Here is a 26,182-nt window from a genome sequence, read left to right as displayed (position 1 = left end):
GCTTACAACTCGAAAAGGGGGGGGGAACAAACATTTAACACGTAGGACAGTACGTCATTAAAAAACACAACATTCATACCATTCGGGTGGGTTACAGTCTTTAGCCCCAGGCCTGACGGGATAGCCAGATTTTGAGGGCTGTGCGGAAGGTCTGGAGGGTGGTGAGGGTACGAATCTCCACGGGGAGATCGTTCCATAGGGTCGGAGCTGCCACCGAGAAGGCTCTCCTCCGCGTGATTGCCAGTCGGCTTTGACCGGCAGATGGGACTCGGAGGAGGCCTAATCTATGGGATCTAATAGGTCGAGTGGAGGTGATTGGCAGTAGGCGGTCTCTCAAGTACCCAGATCCACTACCATGAAGGGCTTTATGGGTGACAAGTAGCACCTTGAAGCGTACCCGGAGATCGACAGGTAGCCAGTGCAGCTTGCGGAGGATAGGTGTTATGTGGGTGAAGCGAGGTGCACCCACAATCGCTCACGCGGCCGCATTCTGGACTAGCTGAAGTCGCCGAATACTCTTCAAGGGCAGCCCCATGTAGAGCACATTGCAGTACTCCAGCCTAGAGGTCACAAGGGCACGAGTGACTGTTGTGAGAGCCTCCCGGTTCAGGTAGGGGCACAACTGGTGCACCAGGCGAACCTGGGCAAATGCCCCCCTGGTCACAGCTGACAAATGGTGTTCAAAAGTCAGCTGTGGGTCCAGGAGGACTCCCAAGTTGCGGACCCTGTCTGAGGGGCGTAGTGTTTGACCCCCCAGCCTGAGAGATGGAATACTTGCCGAATTAGTGGGAGGGAAACACAACAGCCACTCGGTCTTATCTGGGTTGAGCATGAGTTTGTTAGCCCTCATCCAGTCCCTAACAGCTTCAAGGCCCCGGTTCATCACGTCCACCGCTTCATTGAGTTGGCACAGGGCGGACAGATACAACTGAGTATCGTCCGCATACTGGTGGTATTTTATCCCGTGCCGCCGAATGATCTCGCCCAGCGGTTTCATGTAGATGTTGAAAAGTAGGGGGGACAAGACCGAACCCTGCGGCACCCCATATGTTAGGGGTCTAGGGGTCGATCTCTGCCCTCCAACTAACACCGACTGCGACCTGTCCGAAAGGTAAGAGGAGAACCACCGCAAAACAGTGCCTCCCACCCCCACCTCCCGCAGTTGTCGCAGAAGGATACCATGGTCGATGGTATCGAAAGCCGCTGAGAGGTCAAGGAGAACCAGGATGGAGGCGTAGCCTCCGTCCCTGGCTCTCCAGAGGTCATCGGTCAATGCGACCAAAGCGGTTTCTGTGCTGTAGCCAGGCCTGAAGCCGGACTGGAATGGGTCAAGATAACTAGAGAAATAGAAACATAATTTTATTTAGGAAGAAAACTGGAAATACTTTAGATGACTTGCTAAAAAGATAAAAAAAGATAAAATCAGTTGGTTTAGATGTATCAAGAGTACAGGAAATTTTCCTCAGAGGATATATTAATTTTATGTTACAATGTTTAAATTGATTTTAAAATAGTGAAAAACTTTTAAGTCCTGTGAAATATGTTCTTTATAACATGCTAGTATTTATATAAAGCACCTCTTTTTGCATTGTTAAAGCAGCCATGACTTTTGACTGGTCTTTGTGTATGTATCCAAGCTTTGCTTGGCTGAGAGAAATATTTTGATTCTCGAATATCTCTTTCAGAAGATTAGAATGGCCCTATGAATGCAGCTTCTCATTTCTATCATTTATACAATTAATTTAGTTACTCCTGTAAGAAGTTATATCTATGACTGCACATTTTCTGCAGGTCTATCATAGTGTTTGTTTGGGCTTTTTTGTGTAGAATATGGTGTGTTGTGCTGTTATATAATCTAAGAGTAAGGGGACTTTTGACCAAAATGTGTTAGGTTTGCAATTTACAGTCCTGGACTTGCAACTTCCAGATAGCCCCATTATCTTTTGGGAAGCCAGCAGGAAGTTACAAGTTGCAATCATATGAGGTCCTTGCTTAACAACCCATGATTTTCACTTAACTTAAATTGAGCTTGTTTCCTTTGAATGTAACTTGAATTCCAAATCATATAAAATAAAGTTTCAAATTTGATTTGACTAAATCAAATCTATGCTTTCTAATCCTACTTTTTATGTGTAAATGAAGACAGAACTAACTTGCCATACAGAACTAAGTAGAAGGTAATAGGAGTGTTTGAATAGTGTAGCTGTTCTGCCAAGCACTATTTCTATGACTTAAGTTTCATTTTAATGTTGAAGAATACAGAATAATAAGTGTATTTCTTTAATTGGCACTAATCTTTGTCAAAAAGGTGTTCATATTTAAAATCATTTTAATGCAAATTGCAATTAAATAATATCTAAGGGAAATGAGCATGTTATATACAAATAGTTTATTAGATAACTATTCACTGGCATAAGCAGCAATTAATAAGCACTTAGTATGAGATGAATTTATATCTAAACCTATTTATAATAGCTGTATAATAGAAATATGCATTTCATTTTAGGAAATACTTTTAAAATATTTTAAAAAGTTTAAACTAAATATTTAACATGTTTCACATTTAAAGTATTTCTAATTGAATCAGTGGTATAATAGAGCCTAAATTAGAAATGATGCTAGAAAACTAGTGATTGTATGACTACATATTTCTGGTATACATCATGTTGATAAATTTTATGACCATCCTCACTTTTAATTTAGTCTTTGAAATATATATGACATATTTTAATGCTCTGTATGTTTATTTTCTTTGAATTAACATTCTATTCAAATATTTGTAACTAAAACATTTAAGAAATTCTCTTTCAATTGTGTATTTTATAATGCATTGAAGCAGTTGAGTTTATGTTATATTAATATATAAATAGTAGAATACTGCATATATGGGCTAAACACTGAATAATGATTACTGTACAGCAGTTGAATATTTAATTTGCTTAATTAAATCAACCTTAGATATTGTAGCCTTTAATCCAAACCAGCAAGTCCTAACAAAGAAACGTAAAATGATCTCATCTGTGTGAAATAAGATATTGGAAGTACAACTTATCTCATAAAATTGAAAGACTAGGTAAGTTCCCTCGTGTTCTGTGGTTTTTAAGGTGCCAAAAGATAGGATGGCATCTTTATAGACATAAAAAGATTATTATGTACACTTTAGAAACATGTTTTCATAAAGGAAATTCAATGTGCAATTGCTGCTATTTACACAGACAGCTATGTTTGAAATAAAGCTGCTTTGTTAAAAAGAAATATAGTTGCATTTTGATGATAAATCTAAGGCAGTTAGCTTCAAAGCAAAGCTGATTCCTTAATATGTCTTTTAAGAATTTTTGTAATAGCTGTCACCAAAAGAATTATGTGGGATATTCTTCTTTTTGTCTGCATGTCTTACCCTAGAAACCTCTACATTTGGGATTTTTTTAAAATCCAGTTTATGGGTTTGAAAATATATATTTTATAGCATAGGCCCTCTAATTTTTTTTATATTGTAAAAACTGCATTGCCTCATTTCTATTATGCTTTAGGTTTTCAGTATTTTTATTAGATTTCTTGTTATTATTAAGTTACCATATACTGATAAAGGAAGTTTAACTTCCATAAATATACAATAATCTGAGGCAAAAAAAATAAAATCTTATTCTTTCTTAGAAGTTTCGAATACTGTTATTTTTGCATAACTGTCCTTACATAAATATAAATCACAATAAGTTCTACTCTTTAATTATGTATCAGTGTATTGTATCTGCATCCAAGATGAGAATATGAGCATCTTGAATTACAGTGTATCAGAGATCATTAAATCTTCTTGATGTTTGGAAGCATTATATTTCTAACCACTGGAAAAAAATGTACTATAAATGTACTGTTCAGTTCATTGCAATTTTGTTGGCTCTACTGCCATGATTGCTTATTTTTAAATGTGTAGCTACTTTTCTAATATCTTGAAAACAAGTGGTAATGAGAATGAATGAATGAATGAATGGCCTCTCGCTATTTTAAACTCTTATAGTTTTCTATCAAATGTGTAATATTTATGAACACATTCTTCATTATACTTAAGAACTTATCTGATCTTCCTATGTTTTCCATCGCCCTGTTCTCTCTCTTAAGTGTTCATGCTTAAACAGAATTGAATAGTAATATCACTTAATCCTTCAGTTGTGTTTTTCACACTGCTGTTTTATTGACTAGTTTGATTATTCAAATCTTTAGTCTTGAAAGTAAAATGGACTGTATATTCTTTATGAACGATCCTCAAAAATATTAATTTTCTGGGACTTTTCCAGCTAGGCCTTAAAAGTAAAAATAATTCTTTTCCTCTTAAAATATGTTGCATCTTTATAGTACACTTATGAAAACAATCTCTTTGCAATTGATTCTCTTTTTAATGAATTTGTGGTCTGTATTTTAGTGACTGATGTGTATTTTATGTAAAGAAGATGCTTATTTATACAGATTACTTTGTGAATAGTGTTATTTGAGAATGTTAAATGTCTATGGAGATTCTCAGTCTTCCAGGTCATGGTTGCCCCAAAGGTGCTTTCTTTCAAAAGGCAAAAAGCTTCTTCTTACTGAATGGTGGAAAATGGAAGGATTTATATTCCTTGCAGTCATGTGGCCACTTGGTGGTTTATTTGTGCCTTCAGGGTCACCTGAATCCTGTAGTCATACTCCTACACTATTTGAAAGGTGTCCTTGAGAATGTTCGTTTATTTCTGCCAGAGAAATCTTGACCATTACAGTCCTTGAATATAGTATTGCCCTTAGTGAAGTGCTGCCTATTCAACTCAAAATTATTATTCTCCTTTCCCCTTCCATTTTAGCTTTGAAAACAGATTGACAATTCTTTATTTCAATACAGATATATTTAGCCTATCTGCTTTTGAACTGATGTAATAATTCCAAGGAGCATATCTTTTGAAAGATTAGTTTACATGCCTGATACTACGACATTGTCTTGGTTACAAATCATACTACTTACATCAAATTTTCAAAGCATTTTCTTAATGCTAGAGATTCTTACCTTTGTGTCTTCTCATGTCATCTTTTCACATATTAATTAGAATAGAAACATTAATTTGTTGATTAATTAATTGATTGATTATGTGCTATCAAGTAAATATCAACTCTTAGCAACTTTTTTGAGCTCTTTTTTTCTGAGCTCAAAGTAGGAGTGTCATTTGTATCATGCTGTAAAAAAAAAATCAAGGAATAATTTCAGTATTCGGAACTCTGATTCTTTTTGCTTTATTAACAGGCCTATTTGCATTTATGAGATCATGTAGACTAATATTTAAATATTTTGGAAGGTGAAATCTATACTAAGCCACAAAAAAAGGAATAAGCATTTAATCCAACAAGTACTGATTCATAGTCTATACTGTCATTTAATGTGCCTTTAAGATAATTTTAAAATGGGACTTCTGGGTGAGGAAAAATAGCAAATCAGAGATAGAATAGAAAACATAGTGCCAACCAACAGACTGTTGATAAGCAGTGAATAAGAGAGTTTGACCACTTATACTCTGGACAGCTACTTCTCACAAGATTTCAGAATAGCAGTTATCCTGTGGGTTTGAGTACTGGGGAAAAAGGAAGCCATCAACTCTAAACTGCTTCAGGGCCTTTAAAAAACACAAGGTTCAGGCATTTCACCTTTGGATTTACAATTATTTTACAGCTAAAAGAGGTCTTCCAAACAATGCATTTGAAAAATCACTTGGTGAGTACAACTTCATCCCAAAATAGAATAAAGGTTAATTAGCAGCTTAAAAAAATGATGACTTATTCTGATGACTTCCTTTTACCAGTCTACAATAGAAAGCATCCTTACATATTATGTAATGGTATGGTATGCAGGCTTGACAACCACGGACTGAAAGTCATTACAGTGGGTAATGAGCACAGCACAAAAAATTATGGGCTGTTCCTTGACACCACTGGATGAAATCGCCAGGACCCACTGCCTCAATAGAATGAGAAAAATCCTCAGGGATGATTCACACCCTAGTCAGCACTTCTTTACTCTCCTACCATCGGGTAGAAGACATAGAAACATAGCTAGCTGAACGAATAGGCTGAAAAATAGATATTGTCTGTGGGCTGTCAGACTTCTCAATGCAACCTAACACCACAATTAGGTTTAATATGATAGACTTGCAGGGCCAGCGCAATGTGCAACATGTTCATATCAATGTAATATAATGTTACATACATATAGGTATATGGGAATGTGTGTTATTACTTGTTTAGGGATTCTTTTTCTTTCATGTATTGAGTTATTGAGGTGTATTTTGGGTTGGAGGGGGGCTGCACCAAGGGAGGGTCATTCAATTTCATTGTACACCGTACATTGTTGTACATTGACAATAAAGGTTTGATTTGATTTGAAAAAATATATAAAATAAATGAAAAAAAGCTAAATAAGAATTTAAGAAAGTTATAAATAGATTATGAGGCCAGACAAATTTGCAACATTATGAGATTTACTAAAATTGCTGAAAAATTGAATAAAGAAAATAATATTTCTATGGGACACAAATTGTTTATCATGGCTAAAAGTTGAAAAACAAAGTAACAAAAGAATCCCAAGAGTTCATGAATATAGAAATGAGCCACTAGAGGGGAATAAAGTTCCAGGCAGAAAAAAGAAATGTGAAATTTTCAAAATGACAGTAAAGGTATTACACTTGAGGCGTTTCAAAGGATTTTTGAAGAATTGGGATAAAAACTTAGAACTAATTTGACACCAATAATCTGTACATATAAATATATTTTTTGAAAAAGATTATGAAGAAGAAATGACAGACAACAATATGGGACCGTTAAGGATACACAGGATTCTCCTAGCTTAGAAATATTGGAAAGTAAATAAATTGAAGATTATAAAACAGATGACAGTGTAGAAATACAAAAATACAAATAATACAAAAAAATGTAAATGATAAACCAAGAGATTAAAATAAAGGTTGACTTTTGGATATTCAAGAAATCTTAAGATGGGAGACAGTTTGAATAGAAATCCAATCCTACAACAGCAACTTGAAATTAAAAATTAAGATTATCAGAAGCAAAAGAAAAAGGAATATAAAGTTGACTTATTTGATCACAGTTAAAATAAAATATTTTTATAAAATTCCTGAAGTGTCCTTTATAGTTATTTTGCCAAGATCTGAATAGAAATGACAATGAGTTTTGAATTTTGAATAGATGGGAGGGTGCTATGAGAAGAAATAAACCATGTATGTATTAATTATTTTGTTAAGTGGTGGGGAGCTATGAATATGTTATTCAACGAATATAGATAATGAGGTTACAGTACCTATTTCCTTTTACTTTTTATCCACTGAAGTCAGGATACCATGTTGTTGAATAGACTTTCATCTACGTAAAAAACCGTGTTCACTGACAGTGTAAAAATATATTTTCTCAATATTTCTTTTTTTATCAATCTGCAGCATTTCATGTTTTACAATTTCTCTGTTGGTGGATTAAAACTTTTTGATCAGTGGTTTTCACGAACAGAAATCTATTGCTAAGAGATCAAATTAATTTCTATTTGGAAACCGCTTTTGACTTCTGTACTTGAGATGGAAATAAATGAAACTTTAGGTTTGATGATTAATAGCAATAGCAATAGCAGTAGACTTATATACCGCTTCATAGGGCTTTCAGCCCTCTCTAAGCGGTTTACAGAGAGTCAGCATATTGCCCCCAACAATCCGGGTCCTCATTTTACCCACCTCGGAAGGATGGAAGGCTGAGTCAACCCTGAGCCGGTGAGATTTGAACCGCTGAACTGCTGATCTAGCAGTAGCCTGCAGTGCTGCATTTAACCACTGTGCCACCTCGGCTCGGATTAGATACGTTTGTTGTTATAGAAACGGCTAGTATATGTAAAGTATGTAAAAGTAAAAAGTTGAGGCTGTATGTTATTTTATTCTAACTTGTGATTTAAATATTTTCTTTAAAAATGAAATTCTAATTATGTTCATATAATTGATGTAATGTTATTCTAAACAACAAATTTACATTCCAGAATTATTTGCTATGACCTATTCTCCTTAAATTAATTTTATCGTTCAGTACACAGATTATTATTTGCAATCATGATCTAATTCTTCTATGGCATATTTTTGTTTGGGTGTGAGATTTTTCTTAACAATAGTTTTATATATGTTAAACTCAGATGAGCTGTAAATTGAGTGCAGAGTTGAACTTGAGTTGACAGGAGAAAGATTCCATATATGTCCCAGATGAAAAATGATACTGCTTCCATTTATTTACTTTGAATAGATTGTAGTTGACAATTGTTAAATGTCATTGGGGTGAAATAAGCTTCTCTGCCAAAGTTTGAAAATAATCTACTAAAACAATTTGTAGAAGAATAATAAGAATATATGCACTTTTCATCAAGAAAGCCCTTTAACAATTATTGTCTTTTAATAAATGGATTGTTGTGGCAATGTAATTAATGAATCATATTTTGATTCTGTTTGCTGCATTCTTTATACATATTTCAAATAATTACCTTGTAGTAATTTGAAATTTGAGAAATTAATAAAAAAGTGATTTCCAATTTTCTTTACGGCAATTTGAAACATAATTATTCCAATATCCCAAATCTATCATTGCTCCCTTCTTCTAAAACTACGCTTTTCAATCAATAAATCCCAAGTTCATTAATTCATTTCTTTCCTGGCCCAAAAAAGGTCTATAAACAGTTTCCAGTCTTTTATAAAAGTAGTTAGTGTTTCTTCCCTTATCCGACAAGTCAATTTGGCCATTTCAGCAAATGTCATTTTCGTAACCCTTCTTCATTGTCGATATCTCTCTGTTTTTCCATCTCTGTGCTTATATTGTGCATATACTAGTCAAAAAAGCTCTGTAATTGTGACTTTCAAAATAAAAATTAGTTAACTCAGCTTGTGTGTCTTCTGTCAGTGGTTCGTCTTTGGTATCATGTGGATATATTTTTGATAATGCTCATTGTCGCTGTTTTTTTCTTTTGCATTTCACATACTTTTCCAGTATAGAGTTACTTTAGATGTAATGAAGATTAAACCTTTTAGTGAAATAGCTTGTTTAAGTTTTGGCCAGAACTAGAGAAGAATTGATAGCTATCTTTTGCTTAAGCTGGCACTTTGTAAATATGCTCATTTCTTTATTTTAGCAGTAGCATGCCCAAGGAGCAAAGCTTATGGGAAAACAATCGGAACAAGGGTATGCCATCTCTCCATTATCCATCTCCCTGTTGTACTTGCTACACACTCAGGGGATAATAAGAGTGTCAGTTCTTATAAGAGCACCTGCAGGATCCTTGTACCAGCTGCCACTTCTGTTAGCCCCCTGAGCCTGCATGCAATTATGAATGAGCACAACACAGGAATTCATAGGCATGAGAGATATGAATTACTGTTTACTCTGCTCTTTCTACCATATAATTTTGCTTGTACACAAGCCAATTCAAGCAGACTAAGGGGAAGGAGAAGAGGAATATGTTTGGCAGTTGGCAAGATACACAAAGAAGAGCAAAAAGATTCCTGAGCTGGAAGATGATTGGAAACTTTCCTCCAGGTGGTATGGTTTTAAATGTGATTATAATTTATTTTTAAATGATATCTACAATCTTGATTGTCAAATGCTCTCTTGAAGCCTTCCTTTGCACGTAAAAAGTGGGATACTTTTGAAACAGATATGTGTCTATTAAAAGGAATTTGGGATTGGAAAGGCAGGCTTTTTATGGATTAATGGTTGCAGTACTTCTTTTTCCTTGCTCTTTATGATCAATCCAGATATATCCTGAGCTAATTAAAAAGGATTTCTGAGAGTTCCTTTGATAAAGTTCTAACCGATACGGAAAAAAAGCAACATTGGAAAATGAGATAAGAGAGCCCCTCTACTTTCTCATAATAGCTAAAGTTATGTAAAGAATAAGTACACCGTACATAAAGTTTTTTTTCTTTTTTAACATAAGTGGACATATCAATCTTTTATTTTCATTCATATAATATATAAAGATAAAGGTGATATAATTGGGAAAAAAACTAGATAAACATGATTTTTCAATTGTTTAACACAAATCAACAGATATGTTATTTCCTTCAGTAGAGAAAATCAAATACATCTTTGGCACTATTGCTTGGCATTGCTACCTTCGGCAGTTGCAATCAGGGAGGAAAAAGAGAATTTTAGGTGGCGGGTGATCCCTGCAGCCTGGAATCTTCTGCTGCATGAAACACTCTTTTTCCTCCTCGATTGGGAAGAGGACCAATATCCTCTCCACAAAGGCTTTTCTAAGGACACTAGATTGGGAAGTTAAAAACCTGGAATCGGGTACAATCAAGCTTCATTCAAAGGCTTTGGCTACTGAGATTGCTGCGCTGCCACCTGAAAATGCTGTTACCGTGATCTCTGCAGCACCCATTTCACCTGCCCATTCTTGAGCGGTTCCAGGTGGCAGAGTTTGCGATAACAGCATCTTGGGTGGCAGTGCAGCGATCTCAGGAGCCAAAGCTTTTGAATAAAGCTTGATTGTACCCCATTCCAGGTTTTTAACTTCAATCTATCATCTTGAGAAAAGCTTTAACGGAGAGGAGATCCTCCTCTTCCCTTCCTCCACATGCCCCAATCCCCCCCCCCAGATCTGTCATGCAGTGCTTATTGCTATTGCTGCTATTGCACCCAGTTACCGTATCTCTTTGCTGCCTGACAGATCCGGACGGATTGGGGGTGTGTGGAGGAAGGAAAGAAGATCAATCTGCTCTCCACGAAGACTTTTCTCAGGACGCTAGATTGGGAAGTTAAAAACCTGGAATGGGGTACAATCAGGCTTGATTCAAAGGCTTTGGCTCTTGAGATCACTGCACCACCATCCAAAATGTTGTTACTGTGATCTCTGCTGCCTAGAACCACCCAAGAAGGGGCAGGTAAAGCAGGCACTGCTATACACTCATATATGTATTTATTGGTATTGGTATTTTATTATTTGTATGCCACCCTTCTCCGGGAGGACTCAGGGCAGCGAACAATTCAAAGGGGAAAAAAGGGGGGAACATAAAAGACAAAATACAAATAATAAAAGTAGACAACAGTCGCACAACCATATATGTCGAGAGGGGAGGGAACTCATCACCCCCAGGCGTGCCGGCAAAGCCAGGTTTTGACGGTTTTCGGAAGGCCTGGAGAGAGGTGAGGGTCCGAATCCCTGCGGGGAGTTCATTCCAGAGGGCCGGAGCTGCCACAGAGAAGGCCCTCCCCTGGGTAATAGCCAGGTGGCATTGGCTGGTAGATGGCACCCGGAGGAGGCCAACCGTGTGAGATCTAATGGGTCTGTGGGAGGTAATTGGCAGCAGGCGGTCTCTCAAGTACCCAGATCCAATACCATGAAGGGCTTTATAAGTTACGACTAGCACCTTGAAGCGTATCCGGAGACTGATCGGTAACCAGTGCAGCTCGCGGAGGATAGGTGTAACGTGGGTGTACCGAGGTGCACCCACAATCGCTCGCGTGGCTGCGTTCTGGACGAGTTGAAGTCTCCGAATACTCTTCAAGGGCTGCCCCATGTAGAGCGCATTGCAGTAGTCCAGTCTTGAGGTCACGAGGGCGTGAGTGACTGTTGCAAGTGCCTCCCGGTCCAGGTAGGGACGCAACTGGTGCACCAGGCGAACCTGGGCAAATGCCCCCCTGGTCACAGCCGACAAATGGTGTTCTAAAGTCAGCTGTAGATCCAGGAGGACCCCCAAGTTGCGAGCCCTGTCTGAGGGCCGTAGGTTTTCACCCCCCAGCCTGAGTGGTGGAATATTGACCAAGTTTTTGGGAGGAAAACACAACAGCCACTCGGTCTTGTCTGGATTGAGTACAAGCTTGTTAACCCCCATCCAGACCCTAACAGCCTCCATGCACTGGCACATCATGTCAACTGCTTCACTGAGTTGGCACGGGGCGGACAGATACAACTGTGTTTATGTTTGTGATTTTTTTCTGATAGGTTTTTGTTTATGTTTTTTAAAATAAGTTTTTTTTCCCAACAAAAGGAAATTTTGACTCTGAAGATTTTTGAACAGTGAAAGTCAATAACAGACAAAAGTATTTTCAGAGTTGACATAGAATGACTCATTCTTGTAACACAAATGCTCTTTATAAAATGGAGAAAAAAATGAAATATTAGCAATGAATTTATTAGATTTCTTTTATATTTATAGTCTTTCTCTTCCTAGGGTTTCTGTCATTATGTAAACCTGTGGAATAGGTATATATAGGAAGATTGAGTTCTTTGTAGAGAAGTATGTAACATTGTCTGGCAGTATAATACTTGTTCATTCTGCTTTCCTGTATGCTGGGATATGGACCATGTTGATAGTTTTGCATTTTTTTATTGGCTTATCTTACTATTGACCTTGGCATTTTCTGATCTGTTAGATGTAAAAGATAAAGTCAGAGTAAACAAGCAATAGGACAGTCCTAATAAAATTCAAGAAAAGATTCAAAAGATATTGGAGAAGATAACATTTGTTACATATGATCATATTAAAAAGACTTCTCGACTCGTCTATGCTTCTGATACTCAAATGCCTTCAAGAGGGAAAACCAGATATTTAGAGTTTTCCAAACAACAGGAAGAGTTGGTGCCATCCAAATATTGGGCAGAATGGTGGTAGTGGTGGCTGTTGTAGCTGTGGTGTTAGTAGTGGTGGTGGAGGAGGGATAGTGTTATACAATACAGTTGCAATAACAAAGAAGTAATGTTTCTTAGATCCCACAAGATGACATTGCTTAAGTGACCGGATGCGGAATATATACTCAATCAGATCTTAACAAATGGCCAAAAGTAATTAGACACAGGTGATCCTGCAACTAACCCGGGCCTGACCTCTCAAGGATTTTATATGCAGTAACCACCACCTGAGATTGTATCTAAAAATCCATTGTAATTCCTGCTGCTTGTGAAGTAAGATTGCATCTCAATTTCTATAGAAAATACTTAAGTTTTAAGTACTACTGTAATTAATTTTGAGGGTGGAATGATGCCATGAGGTCCAATTTTGAAGGCAAAAGATAGGATATTAAAATTAAAACATAATTCTGAGTACAGTGTATTAGGAGGAGTTCAGATTTAGAAACACAAACCTTTATCTATTTTCTAATATTTATTGCTTGTCCCAATGCAAAGAATTCTGGACAAGGTGGAACAAACCAAGGAACTAAAAAAATACAATACTTCAAAGGTAACATTTAGTCCTTCCAAGAGCCAAATGCCTCCTAAAATAATGTTGCTTTGGCTTGCTTTCGTGATACTTACAGAAAAGGGTCCATCCATACTCACAGAGAGAGTATTGCATAAAATACGAACTATCATTAAAAGCTTATTACTAGGTCCTGTTCCATGAACCTCATGGGCAGAATATTAAATGTCAAAACAATTTGGCCCACATTATTTGAGTTATCTCTGAGTTTAGTAACTTATAGATATGTTTGTAAAAATGTGTAGCGAAATGCCTTACATTTTGTTAGCAGGAAAAACCAAGTCCTAGGAAGGTAATAATTGTAGACTATCTAGACCAATTACAAAATTACCTCACAAAATAGCTGCCTCGGTAATGAGGGGAATTGCTCATGAAATACACTTTTACTAGCAAGCAAAATGATTAATATGTAAGTCGTCATATTCTTTAGCCCTGATTCCATAAAGCATCTTAGGGAGTAGGAAGAATATCAAGTGATAAAACATGTATTGCGAGGCTGCAAGAGTGTAATATCATTTTTAAAAAGCCAGTTGAGCAAAGAGAGCAGCACTGAAAAAGTTGTCAAGGACATAATTGTACCTATTATCACCTCTTTAGAGAACTTAAGGCTACCCTGTTTCTCCTAAGCTTCACAGATGAAAGGTAGCTTGTTGCAGGTATATTCAAAGCGAAACATGAAAAGCAATTTTGAATTACAAATTTGAAAAAAAAAATGGGGAAAAAAAACCTAGTATGTGTTCTGTCCCCCCTTCACGGCTCTTAACAAACGGCAAGACAAATAAACTGAAAAGGAACTTTCTTTATCAGTTCTCAGTTCAAACTGGCTTCAAGCCCAAAAATAACAGAAATACAGTCTCTTTAAAGCAGATAACAGAATACAAAACAACTCTTTGTCTCCAAAGTCTCCACGAATCAGGGTTACATGAAACACCAAAGCACTTATCCAAGTGTATCAAGCAATGTTGTACGAACCCAGGAATGCACGAAGGAACGTTGACTCCTGTGACTAGGGCATGGCAGCATCCATCCTTTTATCTCCAACCTGCCTCTAACAAGCCCCAGCTGCATAATGAATCTTGTATCCCGAAAAGACTCACAGCAGACATCTGCTGAGTCACAACACTATCCCCCACCGCAGGGCCCTTTCCCCGGGGTCCGATGGTCTGGATGCGGTGGGAATGTCGTGTCCACAAGATGACCCGCACACATTTCCCTGGTGCCTTTTTCATGAATCCCAAACCTCTGGAGGCATAGCCCCCTTGAATCGGAACTCTTTAGGTATCCGGTGACCACCATGTTTCCTTCCACCCTTCACGGCATCGACACCCCATCCAGGGTCATCCACCCTCTGCAAGGCCGACCCACCAGCCCCCCTACCGTCGGAGGTTGATGGCAGCTCTTCCAGCTTCGGCCGAGCCTTAACACTCTGTCCAGGGTCCTTCACTCTCTGCAAGGTCGACCCACCAGCCCTCCTACCGTTGGAGGTTGATGGCAGCTCTACCAGCTTCGGCTGAGCCTTAACACCCTGTCCAGGGTCCTCCACCCTCTGCAAGGCCGACCCACCAGCCCGTCGGAGGTTGACGGCAGCTCTACCAGCTTTGGCCGAGCCTTAACACCCTGTCCAGGGTCCTCCACCTCCAAGGCCAACTCATATGCCCCCTCGCCGTCAGAATCCAGCGGCAGCTCCACCAACTCCTGCCGAGCCACCATGCAATCCCCTCCCGCAGAGCCCTTCCCCCGGTTCTGATGATCGGGGTGTGGCCCAGAAGGGTTGGTGACGGCCTCCCCGGAACATGGTCCAAGACACTGGCACCCCACTGGGAACCTAGAGACAAAGTCCAGTGTTGCGGGGACCGGAGTCGACAACAGCTGGAATCTCGGCAGAGTTCTCTTTGTAGACCTGGCCCAATGACACTGAGCACATGACTTCATGCACCTCCGTACGTCATTTTTCAGATGGGGCCACCAAAATTGACGGGAAGCCAGGGGCAATGTCTGAACAAACCCCCAATGTTTTGATGCATGTGCGCAATGAATCTGGCACCTGTCGATGGATGTGCCCTGCGGGAACATAGAGCCAGCCCCGACACTTCAAAAGATCCCCTTCCAAAGTCCATGGGTACGCCGGCCTCACTTCCGCCTTTTGTCGCTCCACCCAGTCGTCACCCCGCTGCGCATCCCGTATCAGAGTCTGCATGCTCATGGGATGACCAACAGCAGTGCAGGATGCAGCGGGTAGAACAGTCCGAGGTGGAAGCGAGTTCGCAGGGTCGGAGTTCTTTACTCGGCAGGGCATCCGCCCTGGGACTCCACACCCCCCAAACACACGCTATCTTGTGCGAACGGGGTAACACGGCTGCACCAACATGCTGGTTGTCCAACTTGATCGTGTGTTGCTGAGGGATAGCTGCAGTCCGCGCAACCCTTCTGTTCTTCTTGGGGCAACTCCCTGCCAAGTGTCCAAGATCCCCACAATAAAAACACAATCCCTCCGCACGTCATCTCTCCATCTCTGTCCGTGACACTCGATGTATTCCAACTCTCAGGCTGGGGGGTGAAATTATACGCCCCTCAGACAGGGTTCGCAATTTGGGAGTCCTCCTGGACCCACAGCTGACTTTAGATGACCATTTGTCGGCTGTGACCAGGGGGGCATTTGCCCAGATTCGCCTGGTGCACCAATTGCATCCCTACCTGAACCGGGAGGCTCTCACAACAGTCACTCACGCCCTTGTGACCTCAAGACTGGACTACTGCAATGCGCTTTACATGGGGCAGCCCTTGAAGAGTGTTCGGAGACTTCAGCTTGTCCAGAATGTAGCCACGCGAGCGATAGTGGGTGCACCTCAGTACACCCACGTTACACCTATCCTCCGCGAGCTGCACTGGCTGCCTATTGGTCTCCGGATACGCTTCAAGGTGCTAGTCGTCACTTATAAAGCCCTTCATGGTATTGGACCTGGGTACTTGAGAGACCGCCTTCTGCCGATTACCTCCCAAAGACCCATTAGATCCCACAGACTAGGCCTCCTCTGAATTCCATCGACCGGCCAATGCCGGCTGTCAACCTCCCGGAGGAGGGCCTTCTCTGTGGCTGCTCCGGCCCTCTGGAACGACCTCCCCATGGAGATTCGGACCCTCACCACCCTTCAGGCTTTCCGTATCGCCGTTAAGACCTGGCTGTTCCAGCAGGCCTGGGGCTGCTGAGTTCCATCCCCTATCGAACTGGAGTGCTAGTTGAGACCTTTTTAAACTGTTTTGTATTGTTGTTTGTCTTTGTTCTTTCCCTTTTGTATGATGTCCCTTCCCTCCAGGTTTGTGAGCCGCCCTGAGTCCCTCGGGAATAGGGCGGCATACAAGTTGAATAAACCTCTAAACCTCTAAACCTCGAGGTCAGACAGCATCCAACTCCATGGGCTCCTTCCAGTCCACTGCAGTCTCTTGCTGAACTGGCATGGTGGTGGTCTCCTGGAATACACGGCGAGGCCTTCGCCTCTGCAGCCAGGCGTCTATCCGGAGGTACAGGTGGACCAACGCGTCGAACATCGGTGGCCTGTCCACCCTTGCCAGTTCATCCTGCAAGGCCTCAGACAATCCATCTTGGAACGTGTCCATTAGAGCTGGTTCATTCCATGTGGAATCCTGGCTACGTAGCCTGAATTCAGACACATAGTCCTGCAATGAACCACTCCCCTGCTGCAGTGATTTCAAACTTCTGGCAGCTGTTTCCCCTTTGATCGGATCTTCAAACATCCCTTTGAAATACTGGCAGAAGCCCTGGAAGTCATCCAACAAAGGGCTCTGCTGCACTAACAAGGAGGTAGCCCAACGGGCAGCTGTGCCTGAGAGCAAACTGATTATGAATCCCACCTTCGTCCGGTCATTGGGAAAGTCCTCCGCTCTCAGGCTAATAAACATCTGGCATTGTCCCAAGAATGCTGCAAACATGGCCAGACTCCCATCATATTTATCTGGCATGGCTACTGGGCACTTCCTCCTTGGCTGGGGGGGGGGGTCTTACAGCTCTCTGCAACTGTGCCATTTGATCCGTCAGGACAACCATTTGTTGCGCGAGTTGCGTATGTGCAGCATGTAATTGCTCCATAGTTAATGAAATGGAGGCTTATCAGACAGGAGTCAATGTGTTCTGTCCCCCCCTTCACGGCTCTTAACAAACGGCAAAACGAATAAACTGAAAGGGAACTTTCTTTATCAGTTCTCAGTTCAAACTGGCTTCGAGCCCAAAAATAACAGAAATACAGTCTCTTTCAAGCAGATAACAGAATACAAAACAACTCTTACAAGCAATGCACTTCTTCCAAAGTCTCCACGAATCAGGGTTACATGAAACACCAAAGCACTTATCTAAGTGTATCAAGCAATGTTGTACGAACCCAGGAATGCACGAAGGAACGTTGACTCCTGCGACTAGGGCGTGGCAGCATCCGTCCTTTTATTTCCAACCTGCCTCTAACAAGCCCCAGCTGCATAATGAATCTTGTATCCCGAAAAGACTCACAGCAGACATCTGCTGAGTCACAACAGTATGAATGTATATTAGCAGTACTATAAAACAAATCTTTTGGGAGGCAAATTTTGTTCAGAGATGGAAAAATAGTTAAAAATGCAGAAGTTATTTAAAATCATGCATTTTAAAATACAATATTTCTATAAAATGAAGTGGTCTTCAGAAGTGCTATGTCATGTCATGATGAAGTGTTTCTTTCAAATCAATGAACTGACAATTTCATGGAAATGTCAGTATCGTCTACATTATAGGAACGGCTTTCAATTGTCTTATTTGGAAACAAGGGGAGATTTTCATCTATACTGTCACATTTTTAGTGATATCCAGTCCAAGTCCAATCCTACTTAGCTTTTTGAAACCAATCTAAATGGACTAGCTGCCACCATCTACTTTCAACACTGTAGCTATGTTTTCTTGAAGCTGGATAATTAAGACAAAAATCCATAGGCCTATCCTAAATTAGAGGAATAAGGGATTGCAATGTATTTTTCTATAGACATAATGAGAAACTAAAATGTACAGTCACACACTAATTATAACATTCCTTTGAGAAGATGAGAGGATATCATAACTATAGAACTGTGACTCATTGCAGGAAATGTTCGTATAATAATCTGTTCTAGAGTTTATGAGACCATGGGAATAAAATGTCATTTAGTTGTACAGGCTTTAAAAGGCAGAAAAATAAACCCTAAGTACAACGGAAATAAAAAAAATACCTTGTTTTTGTGTTGAATATGATTGGCAATTAGTATGTTGTGCAGGGTACAGTACAATACTAGGATTGGCATACAGTACTACATATATTCCATTAATTTTAACTGAATGTAGTGTTTCTTTCTTACCAGGAAACTGAGTATATGATTCCTCACTTAAATTCCCAAATCATTTATGCTGAAGTTATCTTTCATTGATCATGCTAGTATTATCCATGAAAGCACATCATGCATTATCTTTTCCTACACATTTAGTGAATGAATGTTTGTGTGCAACAACTACTTTTATAAAATCATTCAATTGCCTGTGCCCCCTTCTGAAAGCTGAATGAAAAGTAATGCCTCCAGTTCCACCAAAAGAAACACTGGGTTGATGCAATAGAACCTCTGATATTTTTTTAGTATCTGCTCTTCCACTTAAGTTGACAGGAGAAGGATTTGTGTTACTGTTTAAAAAATAGAAGCCTGCAGTGACTACACATTGGCATGATTTAAGCAATGCATCTTGTTTGAATATTTGGCTACTTAAGAAGTCCCTTAAACTTCTTTAAAATTCACCACTGAATTGCATATGCATATGATGATAAGTATATTGACATGGATACTGTTCATCTCTGGACCAAATATATATATAAATTGGGAAGCACTGATTTGTGTGATCAAGAATGAGTGGGCAACCTCTGACAGCAACTGATGAGCTTCACATGAGAAAGTTTGATGAACGGATTAAAGACTATTGGCAGATCACCCCAAGGGAAATTGCTGTCAAGCTTGCTATTTCACAGGAGCATGTGGGTCATGTTATTGATGTTCTTCAATATCAGAAGGTTTGTGCACGATAGGTTCTTTGCACACTGACAACAGAGATGAAAGCTTTTAAGAGCTGAAATTTCCTAGCAGTTGTCATACTATGAGAATGAAGGTGAAGAATTTCTTCACAACATGATGACAGTCAATGAAATATGGGCTCAATCCATTTTTTTTTCACTTGAAAAAAAAATCAAAACAAAATCTAGGCTTTCCTATTTATGGGTTTTGGGGGATGTAGGTGGTATTTTTTGCTAGGTTTTCCTTGAAACCTGTCATCATTATTAATTCATAGCATTACATTGCAACACTCAAAACCTTGAAAAAATGATTATGCAAGTTTGGAAGCACAGGAAAGATTTTCTGCTGCAACAATACTCACTCTTCATGAGCTTTTCAAGAAGCAGTTGTTGAGCTAGATATCACCACCTTTACCCCATTCACCATACTAGTCCAGCCATGTAACTTTTGATTTTCCCAAAATGGAAAAACAACTTTGTCGGCATCTGTTTGAATCAAACAGGTGGAAGATCAGGATCTCATTGAAGAGACACAATGTGGTATTCTTTTCTGTTGACTTTAAGAAGCTTGTCCATAATTGGGAGAAGTATGGCAAATGGTGATGAAAAAAACCCAACTAACAATAAAGCTCATTTCATGGATTTCCCCCCTGTTTTTATTTATTAAAATAACCCCATTTAAACTAAAGTTATGGAGTCAAGACAAATTTCATTCAATTCTTTTAGCCCCAAACCCTGCCAGTTTATATACACCTGAGCTTCATTGACACATAAATATTCAGTCTGTTTGAAGACTTCTGACAACAGACAACTTGCAATGTCACATGACAGCAAGTTTCACTGGCTGACAATTCATACATTACCATACTGGTTACATTATCCTACTAAAAATAAAGTTCCTCCTAAAAATGGATCTTGTTTCCTAATTTTGTTAGTCTTGCAGAGCTTGACAAGCATAAATAATAAACTGACAGATCTGTAGTTTCTTCCTGCTTTTGAAGAATATTCTACCTTCGTTTTGCTTCAATATTTTAGTGACTAACTTTTTTTAGGGGGAAAAAAAGCAAAAAATATTTACATAATTTGCTTGCATAATTCCCTCCTTCATTTTCATCATTTGACAAGTCATGTATTTCAATTTATTGATTTATATATTACTCTTAACCTAAACATGACAAATTGTGTTGCAACAAAATGAAAAATGCAGCAATTAACAATTAAAATGATTGAGCTATTTACAGCAGTCAAAAGCAAACATACCAGGGGGTAAAAGACTAGTGAATCAGTACACATTTAGGACTTTTTCCAAGAATCTTTTCTGAAGAACAATTATATGTGCTTGCTGAACTTCTACAGATAGAGAATTTCATTGCAGAGATTCTATCATTGAAATAGGTAAGAATCCCACAATCATCACCAGTTTGCACATATAGTAAAAAAAGGTTCATATTTGCTGAAAGTTCCAAATTTCAAGCTCCAAATTTAGAGACATGCAGATAATAATTAATAGATTAGAATACTGTGCCAATTAATGTGCAGCCAATGGTTAAAAATGAAGTATCCTGGTTTAGATTTAAAAATATAATAGACTGAAGTCTTAGAAGTATTTTTAAGATAGTTCAATGTAGAGCCCTTTCAGTAATTGTAAAAGAATGAGACCTAGGTAGGAATCACTTGTGTGGTCCAGGAAAGTTCACATCTGGTACACCAACCTGAGTTGAAAGTAGCATTGCTAGACATTCAGTGAAAAATCTGGTTTCTAGTGTACCCACTCTCCATCTTAAATGCTTACTACTACAGTATTGGCTCAACCCAATACAATCAACAGATCCAAGAACAATTTGGTAGCATCCCAATCTTATCAGGGTCCAGTCTCATTGTAGGCCCTCATACATTGCTACTGACAGACTTCGGTCTAGACCCTGCATCAATCACTTTTATCTATTGGATATAGAGATTGATATGAATATAATTATGCTGATAACATTTTGTCCGAGGTCAATGAGTAAACTTTTGAAGTCGTCTTAAGTGTTAAAAGAGAGATGAAGTCTAAGTTGCAGCATCCTGTAGTCTAAATGCCACATTTGTAATACAGTGTTAATAGGTTTTTTCATTTCTTCTGCCCATTATAACTTATTAAACCTTTTAAATCATAAGACCTGTAAAGTAAAAAATGTTCATGTATATAAAATGATCACAGAATATCCTGTTGTAATACTGTTATTTATTAAAACTTTACAAATGCAGCATTTATCATGCAACATGTAACACAAGTTTCTACATTCTAGCCTTCTGAATGATTTGATTACACGATTGTTTCACAAGGCCAGCTCACATTTAATTATACCAAATGTGTAAATAACTATTAGCAATTGTAGGAAATTTTGAGTTCATTTATGTAGCCGTGAAATTTTAAATTTTTGAAGATGTCATCTAGGGGGCTACTTAAAACTCATTTATATAGTATAGCCATTTTTTATTACTTAGAAAATTTCTTTCAGATGGTTTTGGAAGTTAATGTAAAATATGAAGCTACACTATATTATCAAAAGTATTCGCTCACAACTGATTCTGATTATTTGGATGGGTGAGCAAATACTTTTGGCAATATAGTGTATGTTTAATTGCACATTTTATTGAGTATAATGAAGTTTGCCTATAGGGATCAATGGGGGAGTTGACTGCAACTGCAAGATAAAAGTTTTTGCTTGTTAAGTAGAATAAATACCCAAGTAACTGAAGTGGATGTCAACGTTTATATGTTTTTATTCATAAGTAACAAGACTTTTTTCCCTCTCTTACCAGCATATTCTTGATATGACCTTTGGAGCAGGAGGTCACACAAAAGCAATTTTACAAAAGGCAAAGGGTATTAAAATATACGCACTCGACAGAGACCCTACAGCTTATGAATTAGCTCAACAACTTTCTGAGTCTTATCCGTGAGTATAGTTTTTATTTTTTGTTTGATGAGGAATTATGTACCATTATTGTGTTGATTCCTCGTGACCAACAGAAACATTTTTATGATGATCTGTCTCTCACTTGATCCTTCAAATCTTTCAATGTTATACCTATCAGTACTTTAATTGAGTTCATCCACCTGATTGCTGGTTGTCCCTTTCTCTTTCTTTGCAGTTTTCCCCATCATTAGATCCTTCTCCAGAGGGTTGGCTCTTTTCATAATATGTTGAAAGTAAAATAAATAAAGCCTGTTTGTACCTTGAGTGAGAACTCTAGGATGACATGCGTGATAAATTGTTTCTATTTTCATTCATTTAATCTTTTTTATTTTAAATTTAGTCCATTTTCTTCACTATGCTCCATGATTTTATTACAAAACGCTACAGTTCTTTCACATTTTTGGCTATTACTAGTGTCAAAAAAGCTACTTTTGTATGATGCATGTATGTGAAGTATTTATATATCAACACTGATACAGTATGTGCATATATGCATACATTAATTTATATGAATTTTATGTATAGTTCATCTTACTTTTCTAGTGTTATAATGATGCTCAAAGCTCACAAATATATTAATTTTACATTTAATAAATAGATAAAACACATTCATATTCACACTTAAAATAAAAATGAATGATATAGGAAAATTTGCCCTGGTGAAATAAAGCCTAATTGAAAAATTGCACTGGTAAAATAAAGCCAACAGAAATACACACTTAACAAATTTCTGTGGTCTCCACAAAGCATGGCTATGACCTTTGCCAATTCCAATATTGGAAATCAATTGCCTTCAGAAATGGGAATTTGGGAATTCACTATAAAATGTATGTATGTATATATGTATGTATGAACAAATTTATATAGCTGTCCATCCTACCAAAGTGAACTCTGGATGATGCACAGCAGATGATGTCCCAGCGGAAGAATGTAAATTGGAGTGTGTCAGTGTTTCACCCTGGACTTTTCAATACATTTCTCTAGCAACACAACTATATAGTATATTCATGAACCTAACAGCAGAATATTCAAGGACAAGCCTTTATGTTGTTATTTGTTTCACAGATGTGATAGAAACACTTATGATCATCAGCTCCTTTGGAATCTACAAGTGTATACAAATTAATACCATATATCAATTCTGGACTTTAAGCCCCATTTCTGTTTCTTCTCCTTACATCATAACATGTACATGATTATTTACATGATTATTTTCCATCAGTTTCTCAGCCTTGGTTGTTGAGGGGACTTGTTTGATAATATCCTTGTCTGATCTCAAAGGTATTACCTTTAATCTTGATTACTTTTAACATAACTTTCTCTCTTTATTTTCCCGTTATTTCAAAAGTTTGGAGACATAACAAAGTTCTCTTTACTCTTCTTAATCAAATAAAACTAAGAAGGCCTGTATTTCTCACTCTTTCCTTCTATTTTGTCAGCTGGAGATAATTCTTTACTTAGATTTTCTACTCTTCCTCCCTTTTGCTTTCAAGGATTATGTATGTCCATTTCTAACTTCCATTTCTGCTATTTCTACTCCTCCACCCATCAACAAACCTATCAGGAAGACACTGGATTTCTATGTCCTTAATATTTTTTCAACTGATCTCCCAGTTCAGGATTTCTTCTTCAGCTTCAGGTGAAGTGATTTCAGTCTCTCAGTTGTACAATTTCCTATCTTTCTCTTTCCAATCCAGTCTGTCTCCACCTCAAATCAGGCATCCAACAGTAGGACTGATTCCATCAGGAATGACCTTTGGGAACAGTATTTTTCAACTTTGGCACTGTTCAGCTTTGTGATTTAAAGTCAGTTTGGAAATTCTCAGAATTTAAATCCATCATTTTAATTTTGTATTAATTTTAATTACAGTTTTTATCACTATTAGTAAATTTTAAATAAATTTATTTTTAAGGTATCCAGTGCCAATTTTATGTAAATTGTGAACATCTGATGAAAATAGCTAGTTTTTGGTTTACCACTGTTATGAGAGATTCCTAATTTCTACATTGCAAAGATTTCCTAGTAATTTCACTGAGGGGGAAAAAAGTGTTTTCATTCATTCTGCACATATTTCTGTGTATGTCCATTAAGTTTTACTGTGCTTAATTTTGTGGTGACTTAGCTGAAATATATGACACTTTGTGAAAGCTGCTTATTTAGAAACAGAGGTTATACATTTCCAAGATAATTATACATTTAAGTAAAACATTAATGAGTGTGAAAACCCAACTTTGACCACATTGTAAATCCAGCAAAACTCTATAGGAATATTGTGGCAGTTTAGTAGATAGCACCTCAGTGAACACAATAAGGCTACCTTATAAGGATACCCAGATCACAAACTACCTAAAACCAATATTAGGTTTTGGGTTGGTGGGTCTAATTTGAATGGTGGGAAGTTGTTGTTTCTCTTGAAAAATGGTGCTTGGGAGTGATTCTTCACTCAAAATCATATACTATGCAGTTATGGCTTTTAAATTCTTACTCAACTTTAATGCTCACTGGATACTTTTGAATGAGTTATTCTTTTCTTGGTCCAACTTGTTTCAGAATTGTGTTAGAATAGTTGGAAATTGCTCCTTATTTTTATATCTCATGGATGAAAGGCAATGTGTATAAATGCAGTGAACCTAATCAATAAGTAACACCTTACAGAGCACAGTTTACTGGAATGCTAACAGGTAATATTGTACCTGTAGCTTTATGTCTGCAGGATATTCCTGATAATCCCTGCTGATCTTGATCACTCCAGGCAATTGAATATAATTTCAAAGCACTGACCTTTGTAAGAAAACCAGCGGGGTTCTTACAGGATGCCATTCTTGTAGATAAAGACAGATGTATTTATGTATAGTCCCAGTTTTTTATGCGTTTTTATGACTTTTCCCCTTTTTATATGTGGCCCAGAGTACTTTAGACTTAGGCAACTATAACAAATGTAATTAATCATATCATATTTTATTTTATTTATTTACAGTATTTAATATTTAATACTGTTGATTTATATCAAGATCTGAAAATCAAAATTGAAAGGTAAATAGCATAAACTGGCTGTGGTGACTCCAGAAGACATTGTGCCATGCCAAAAAAATTTGGTTGGCACTAAACAAATAGGTGCGTTGACAAAAAAATTATCTCTCAATTGCAAAAGGCCACCCTGCTTGGACCTACACATGCAGTAAACCAATACATTAAGGCATTCTAGGCTCTTGGGAAGAATTTGTGCGTATGAAGTCCAACACCAGCTAAATGACTGGCAGTTGTTACTTCACATTGTTGTGAACAATTAATAACAATAGTAAAAATAAGATAGCAACACACATCAAATGCTGCCCCTACAAAGAAGTGAAGAAGCAGGGGACTGCCTAATTCAGGAGTGTCAAACTGCAGGCCTTGGGCAGGATGCATCACACGTTGGCCACAACCATCCCCATTTTAGCAAAGGGAAAAATTGTGATATATCACCTGATGACAACATGTTTTTGTGAGTTTGATTCTGCTGCCAGAAGATCACACATACTGACAAAAAAAATGGCATAACAAAGTAACAGCAATGTGCACTGAAGATCTACAAGCAAAAATTGTTGGGAAAAATAACATCAATGAAGAAATAGAAATGGAAGACACTAATTTTTTTGGAACTTCAGAATTCAAACAGACAAGCAGCTGCCACTTAAGATCCCAGACTTAACAAACATCAATAAGAAGCATTAAATAGTCTGGATGTTGCAGAACCTGAAGACAGCAGAAGAGAAAGAATTTGAGAAAATCACAAAATGCAAAGATTTGCAAATAGAAGAAGAACAACTGTGGCAAAAGAAAGCCAATACTAATAGCAATAGGCATATTGGGTACAACCCCAAAACATCTGGAGCACCACTTGAACACTATTGTCCT

General features: G+C 38.1%; 1 protein-coding gene across 2 annotated transcripts in view; it reads left to right on the top strand.

The window, feature by feature from the left end:
• METTL15 (methyltransferase 15, mitochondrial 12S rRNA N4-cytidine) overlaps nucleotides 1-26,182 on the top strand; it is a 69,004-nt gene that overhangs the window by 17,747 nt on the left and 25,075 nt on the right. For both annotated transcript variants that reach the window (XM_087718810.1, XM_014064027.2), the window contains exon 4: nucleotides 22,127-22,263. In XM_087718810.1, the coding sequence (XP_087574936.1) occupies nucleotides 22,127-22,263 (137 nt within the window). The remainder of the gene's footprint in view (nucleotides 1-22,126; nucleotides 22,264-26,182) is intronic.

The sequence above is a fragment of the Thamnophis sirtalis genome, unplaced genomic scaffold (assembly GCF_051295495.1).
Source record: "Thamnophis sirtalis isolate CommonGarterSnake01/CBP01778 unplaced genomic scaffold, rThaSir2_p1.2 scaffold_1, whole genome shotgun sequence".
Classification (NCBI taxonomy): Eukaryota; Metazoa; Chordata; class Lepidosauria; order Squamata; family Natricidae; genus Thamnophis; species Thamnophis sirtalis.
The sequence above is the reverse complement of the archived record's forward strand: the minus strand, read 5'-3'. Positions and strand labels throughout refer to the sequence as shown.